Genomic DNA, 7,500 nt, shown 5'->3' with positions numbered 1-7,500 from the left:
CCTCTCAGCGACCTCTCAGCGACTTCTCAGCGACCTCTCAGTGACCTCTCAGCGACCTTTCACCGACTTCTCAGCGACCTCTCACCGACCTCTCAGTGACCTTTCACCGACCTCTCAGCGACCTCTCAGCGACTTCTCAGTGACCTCTCACCGACCTCTTAGCGACCTTTCACTGACCTCTCAGCGACCTCTCAGCGACTTCTCAACGACCTCTCAGCGACCTTTCACTGACCTCTCAGCGACCTCTCAGTGACCTTTCACCGACTGTCACGATCGTTTGAAGCATCCTCGGACCAACGTGGATCTTTATTTATATAAAGTAAGTGAACCACACAACAAAACAATAAAGAAAGAACGAAACGTGACGACAATGAAGTGCTGACATGCAACTACACATAAACAATGTCCCACAAAACACAGGTGGAAAAATGCTACCAAAATATGATCCCCAATTAGAGACAACGATTACCAGCTGCCTCTAATTGGGAATCATACAAAATCACCAACATAGAAAAACAAAACTAGATCCCCACATAGAAATAACAAACTAGACTAAACCCCCAGTCACGCCCTGACTTACTCCAGCATAGAAAATAAAGGCTCTCTATGGTCAGGACGTGACAGTACCCCCCCCAAACAAAGGTGTGGACTCCGGCCGCAAAACCTGAAACCAAAAGGGAGGGTTAGGGGGGGTGTCTAGTATCTGTGGCGGCTCTGCTGCGGATGCAGCCATGGACCCAAGCTGAACTCTGTGCTGGACTGGACCTAGATGCCGAGGAAGGCTCCTGCCACGGAGCTGGAGGTTCTGGACCGTGGACCGTTGCAGGAGGTTCCAGACTGTGGACCGTCGTTGGAGGTTCCGGACTGTGGACCGTCGTTGGAGGTTCCGGACTGTGGACCGTCGTTGGAGGTTCCGGACTGTGGACTGGGAATCGTTGCCAGAAGCTCTGGACTGGGAATCGTTGCCAGAAGCTCTGGACTGGGAATCGTTGCCAGAAGCTCTGGACTGGGAATCGTTGCCAGAAGCTCTGGACTGGGAATCGTTGCCAGAAGCTCTGGACTGGGAATCGTTGCCAGAAGCCCTGGACTGGGGACCGTCGCCAGAAGCCCTGGACTGGGAATCGTTGCCAGAAGCTCTGGACTGGGAATCGTTGCCAGAAGCTCTGGACTGGGGACCGTCGCCAGAAGCCCTGGACTGGGAATCGTTGCCAGAAGCTCTGGACTGGGAATCGTTGCCAGAAGCTCTGGACTGGGGACCGTCGCCAGAAGCCCTGGACTGGGAATCGTTGCCAGAAGCTCTGGACTGGGAATCGTTGCCAGAAGCTCTGGACTGGGAATCGTTGCCAGAAGCTCTGGACTGGGGACCGTCGCCAGAAGCTCTGGACTGGGAATCGTTGCCAGAAGCTCTGGACTGGGGACCGTCGCCAGAAGCCCTGGACTGACTCTAGATATAAAGTAAACGTTAAATGACTCCTCCTCATTGATGCAGGGGGTGTACTCTGCTCTCAAGTGGACAAAGAGCAGTGGACGAAGGAGTTGGCTTCTGCTGCAGCATTCTCTGTATAATATAAGGTGCTGCCGTGGTGCTAACGCTGCTCAATACATCCACTCTGTTTCATGATATGGGAATGACTTGTCCAGGTTAGCTTTATCAAAATGGATATCATAGCTGCTGCTGTGTGTGTGTGTGTGTGTGTGTGTGTGTGTGTGTGTGTGTGTGTGTGTGTGTGATTTCGTTGACCCCTAAAACCCAGCGTGGTCTTTAGGTGTAGTAGGGTTCAGGTTAAATGTTCCATGGTGGTGTGATGATCATAGCGCTATGATCATCACACACACACACACACACACACACATACACACATACACAAACAGACCCTCCCACACACACCCCCCCACACACACACACACACATACACACACGCACACACACATACACACACACACACACCCACACACCCACACCCACACACACACACACCCACACACACACAGACACACACACACACCACCATGGTGTCTCTGCATAACACCATGCTGTCAGAGAGACCTGCGATGATTAGGCCTAATAATGCAGTGTAGTTGTGTTAGTCTGACAGATGGCCTCACTTTGAAGACACCTGACAACACTGGTGACATGGCTGTCAGTGTAGGTTAGTCTCTGCATGCAAGTGTTACTGCACATCTACGTACATCGCATAGCCAACGTGTTTTACTGTAATGATCCTAAAACCTATGTATGGTCATGATGTATACTGTCTGTCCGTTGTAACAACATACTCTGTGATTGCACTGTAGCCGACCTGCCTACAGTATACAGCTGCTGTGCCTTCTTCTCGGCCATCTCTTAGTCAAACCCATCCATATTAACGTTCATTTAGATTCTGTGAGTTCACTGGTCTCCTCTCTCCCAGGGGACCACACACACACACACACACACACACACACACACACACACACAGACCCTCCCCCACACACACACACACACACACACACACACACACAGCGAACCACCCAGGGAATCCGAGCATGTGTTAAAAATGTACCAGCAACACATTATCAGATAAATAACCTTTCATCAACATATGTCTTCACTCAGCACACTTCCCCTCTTTATTTAAATAGGCAAGTCAGTAAAGAACAAATTCTTATTTACAATGACAGCCAACCCCTGGGCCTATTGTGCACCAACCCTACGGGAGTCCCACTCGCGGGCCGGTTGTGATACAGCCTGTATTCAAACCAGGGTGTCGGTAGTGACGCCGATAGCACTGAGATGCAGTGCCTCAGAAAGCTGCGCCACTCAGAACATGAACTGAATGAAAGTATCCCCTATATAGTGCACTACTTTTTTACCAATCCCTATGGGCACTGATCAAAAGTAGTGCACTATGTAAGGAATGGGATGCCATTTGGAATACATGTCATAGATTCATTAATTGAATGAGTGATTACTGTATTGAATAGTGTTTCCCAACCAGGTGCACTTGGCCTATCCACAAGTGGTACTTGAGAAGACTGAAGAGACCATAGGTTTACTGGTAAAATGCACTTGAGGGGGCGGCAGGTAGACTAGTGGTTAGAGCATTGGACTAGTTAACCGAAAGGTTGCTAGATCGAATCCCTGACCTAACAAGGTCAAAAAAATCTGTCATTTTGCACCTTAACAAGGCAGTTAACCCACTGTTCCTAGGCTGTCATTGTAAAAAAAGAATTTGTTTTTAACTAACTTGCCTAGTTAAATAAAGGTTACATTTTAAATACTCTGAGCAGAGCAAAATCACAGTTGGTGATACAGTAACTGAAAATAGTTGGGAACCACTGGAGTACTAGCTGGCACTCACTGCATAACACAAATAGCAATCGAATGAGAGTCTGTGTCCAAATAGCAATCGAATGAGAGTCTGTGTCCAAATAGCAATCGAATGAGAGTCTGTGTCCAAATAGCAATCGAATGAGAGTCTGTGTCCAAATAGCAATCGAATGAGAGTCTGTGTCCAAATAGCAATCGAATGAGAGTCTGTGTCCAAATAGCAATCGAATGAGAGTCTGTGTCCAAATAGCAATCGAATGAGAGTCTGTGTCCAAATAGCAATCGAATGAGAGTCTGTGTCCAAATAGCAATCGAATGAGAGTCTGTGTCCAAATAGCACCGTATCTTCCATAGAGTATTAGCCCTGATCAACAATAGTGCACTACTTAGGGGATAGGACGCCATTTGTGATACAGCCAGTGTATACATTAAAAGTTCAATGCGGCCATTTTAATTCAATATCAAATCATTTCTGGGTAACAATTAACTACCTTCTTGTGATTGTTTTCAATTAAAATGGTCAAAAAGAAACAAAACAATAGCTTGTAATCAAAGAGTAGTTTTTCAAGCAGGAATTTTGCTAGGACTGTTTGGAAGTTGTCTGAGTGGGGAGGGGGAAACTGAAAATGTGCTGCTATTGGCAGAGAGTTTTGGAACTGTCTTTCTTATTGGTCCATTCATTAATGAACCATCTTGGGATGTCTCCTGGAAAACCAAAACTCCATTATTCTCATTCTCACAATTTCACAGGATTATTTCAACCTCATATGGTGGAATATATATAAAACACAGGGAAATCACGATTTTGACTGCACTGGGCCTTTAACGTGAGTTTAGAGTACAGTAGTAAGAGACAAACAGCAACATATTGGCTTCCATGATTTGCTTGTCTTTTAGGAGAGTAGTTTATAGCTGGATTACCAAGAGTCATGGTCGAGGGGGGGGGGGGGGGGATTGTAACCCTTAAAGAGAAGCTGTAATTCTAAACGTCTAACCATCACATTCTAAGGACAGCTTCACAATAGCACTTCAGAGGAGAGATGTTGGAGGGGGACGTAGAGGGAGGAGCGTGCGTGTGTGAGTGCTTCACTGTGTGTGCTGGCCTGTGTGTGCGCGTGCGTGTGTGTGTGTGTGTGTGTGTGTGTGTGTGTGTGTGTGTGTGTGTGTGTGTGTGTGTGAGTGCTTCACTGTGTGTGCTGGCCTGTGTGTGCGTGTGTGTGTGTGTGAGTGTGTGTGTGTGTGTGAGTGCTTCACTGTGTGTGCTGGCCTGTGTGCGCGCGCGCATGTGTGTGTGTGTGTGTATGTGGCAGTGACGTGATTGATAAGACATGAAGGGAGAACAAGAGAAGATTTCTAGTCAATCACCTCTTGTGAATAACCACTTCATAGTTTGTGGATTAAAGCCGTGTCACCTGTCCGAACAAACCAAAGCTCCCGTCCATAACCTTCACATGTAAAACCGGCTTTACTGTGTACAACAACATTCACAACAAACAAAGTTCATACATTTTTTTTTTTAATGTTTTGTGTCTTGAATCAAGGGATAAAGAAAAGGCATCGAAGTCATCTAGCAACCTACAGGTAACTGCCAAAGTAAAGGAAACGCTTCAGTAAATGAGGGATACAAAGTATATTGAAAAGCAGATGCTTCCACAGAGGTGCAGTTCCTGAGTTAATTAAGCAATGAACATCCCATCATGCTTAGGGTCATGTATAAAAATGCCCAGGTGCCCATTATTTTGGCTACCATGACTAGAAGAGATCTCAGTGACTTTGAAAAAGTGGTCTCAAAGGAGCATAGGGAGTTTAAAGGGTGTGTGTGTGTGTGTGTGTGTGTGTGTGTGTGTGTGTGTGTGTCACTTCCCTCCAACAGAGTTCCAGACACTTCTAGAATCTATACCAAGGTGCATTGGCAGTTACCTGTACATACTAGGAAATGATAATGACAGTTACCTGTACATACTAGGAAATGATAATGGCAGTTACCTGTACATACTAGGAAATGATAATGGCAGTTACCTGTACATACAGGGGGGAAATGATAATGGCAGTTACCTGTACATACAGGGGGAAATGATAATGGCAGTTACCTGTACATACAGGGGGGAAATGATAATGGCAGTTACCTGTACATACTAGGAAATGATAATGGCAGTTACCTGTACATACAGGGAGGAAATGATAATGGCAGTTACCTGTACATACTAGGAAATGATAATGGCAGTTACCTGTACATACTAGGAAATGATAATGGCAGTTACCTGTACATACAGGGGGGAAATGATAATGGCAGTTACCTGTACATACAGGGGGGAAATGATAATGGCAGTTACCTGTACATACAGGGGGGAAATGATAATGGCAGTTACCTGTACATACAGGGGGGAAATGATAATGGCAGTTACCTGTACATACTAGGAAATGATAATTATAATTAATAGTGTCCGTTTTAAACCCTTGAATCTGAATCTCTTTGACACAGACTCACTTTTACTCTCTATTTCCCCCCCCCCACTCTCTCCCTCCTCTCTTTCTCTGTCCCTCTCTCTGACTCTCTCTCCACAGGTGCAGGGACTGGAGAAGCAGGTGGCCAAGAACTACCCAGGACTAGACCTGGGTCCAGCAGACTCAGTGATGAAGACCACATATGGCATAGGGGGTAGAGCCTTGGGCACCGGAGGAGGGAGCGCAGGGGGAGTTAAACCACCCTACCAAACAACCTCCCGCATCTTCTCCCCAGGCATGGACGGTGTCGGCAACCCGCCCATGAAGCCCCCTCTGAAAAGTCCCACCTACAGCTTCCTCAACCCTTACGACTGGGCAAAGAATCAGTCTCTTCTCCTGGACCAGACAGGCTATCGTAACAAACGCAAACCATCACTGAAGACGGCCCAGAAGTCCAAGAAGATCTTTGGCTGGGGAGATTTCTACTTCAACGTGAAAACCATGAAGTTCAGCCTCTTGGTCACCGGGAAGATCGTGGACCACATCAACGGCACGTTCACCGTCTACTTCCGCCACAACTCGTCCAGTCTCGGTAACGTCTCCGTGAGTATCGTCCCTCCAACTAAAATAGTGGAGTTCGAGGTTCTCCAGCACCACCAACCGGGCCTCCACGCCCAGCTCCACCCTGAGCTTCACACCCAGATCGCTCAACAACAGACCCCGCACCAGTCCACCTTCGACCCCAAGGAGGTAAAGACCTTCAACTGCAGGGTGGAGTACGAGAAGACTAACCGCTCCAAGAAACCCAAGCCCTGCCTCTACGACCCGTCTCAGACCTGCTTCTCAGAGCACACTCAGTCCCACGCCGCCTGGCTCTGCGCCAAACCTTTCAAAGTCATCTGTATCTTCATCTCCTTCTTTAGCATCGATTATAAGCTGGTTCAAAAAGTGTGTCCGGACTACAACTTCCAGAGCGAACACCCTTACCTTGGATAAGAGAGGAGCGGGAGAGGAAAAAGTCTGGAGCGTGTTTCGAGGGGATCTGTTTAAGCAAAGGGCCAAATGCAGAATCACTCATGTTGATCTCTCGTTTAAACAGAGAATGTGTAGTTATTTGGGATGCAAGGTGATTTGTAGATCTGTGATCCTGCGCAGTTCGACTGCAATGTGTTGTTGTCGATCTCCAACATGCACAATGTCAGGACCGATGACTTTTTTTCTGCTCTCAACCTCCTGTTGGATTGTGGATATTATTCAAATGAAGTACTGGTTGTCGACATTATAGATTATATAAATATGGCAGATTTTTTCAACCGTTTTACGTAAAAACATTTGTGTTATTTGTCTTTGATTTGAATGTAAATAATGTAAAAAAAAATCTATACAGCTCTTAGAAATTGGTTATTATCAGTGTTAATTCATTTTTGTCTGTTGGAGAAATCGAATTTCAAAACATCAAAACAAGCTTGGAAGTATGGACGTTTAAGTTGATGATTTCATATTCTCCCTGGTGATATAAATGTCTCATGCTGTCCTTGTGTAATCTCGGAACCCAGAATCTTGGAACCCGGAACCAAATGTCATGTACGCAACAGTCTGTCACAAGAGACTAGTATTTGTATGACATTATAGGTTCTAGAAGGTTTTCATGATTTCAGTCTTATTTTTGGAATCCTGGCTACAAGGTCATGATTATGGAGTCCTGGAGTTATATGTCTACAATACAATATTGTACACCGTACTGG

The 7,500-nt window shown here is 46.3% G+C and overlaps 1 protein-coding gene across 1 annotated transcript in view; it reads left to right on the top strand.

Moving 5' to 3' along the window:
- LOC115131528 (neurexophilin-2-like) overlaps nt 1-7,500 on the top strand; it is a 108,731-nt gene that overhangs the window by 100,879 nt on the left and 352 nt on the right. The window contains exon 2 of the mRNA XM_065002050.1: nt 5,876-7,500. This exon is cut by the window's right edge and continues 352 nt beyond it. Coding sequence (XP_064858122.1) covers nt 5,876-6,751 — 876 coding nt within the window. The 3' untranslated portion in view covers nt 6,752-7,500. The remainder of the gene's footprint in view (nt 1-5,875) is intronic.

The sequence above is a fragment of the Oncorhynchus nerka genome, linkage group LG15 (genome assembly GCF_034236695.1).
Source record: "Oncorhynchus nerka isolate Pitt River linkage group LG15, Oner_Uvic_2.0, whole genome shotgun sequence".
In the NCBI taxonomy this organism is placed as follows: domain Eukaryota; kingdom Metazoa; phylum Chordata; class Actinopteri; order Salmoniformes; family Salmonidae; genus Oncorhynchus; species Oncorhynchus nerka.
The sequence above is the reverse complement of the archived record's forward strand: the minus strand, read 5'-3'. Positions and strand labels throughout refer to the sequence as shown.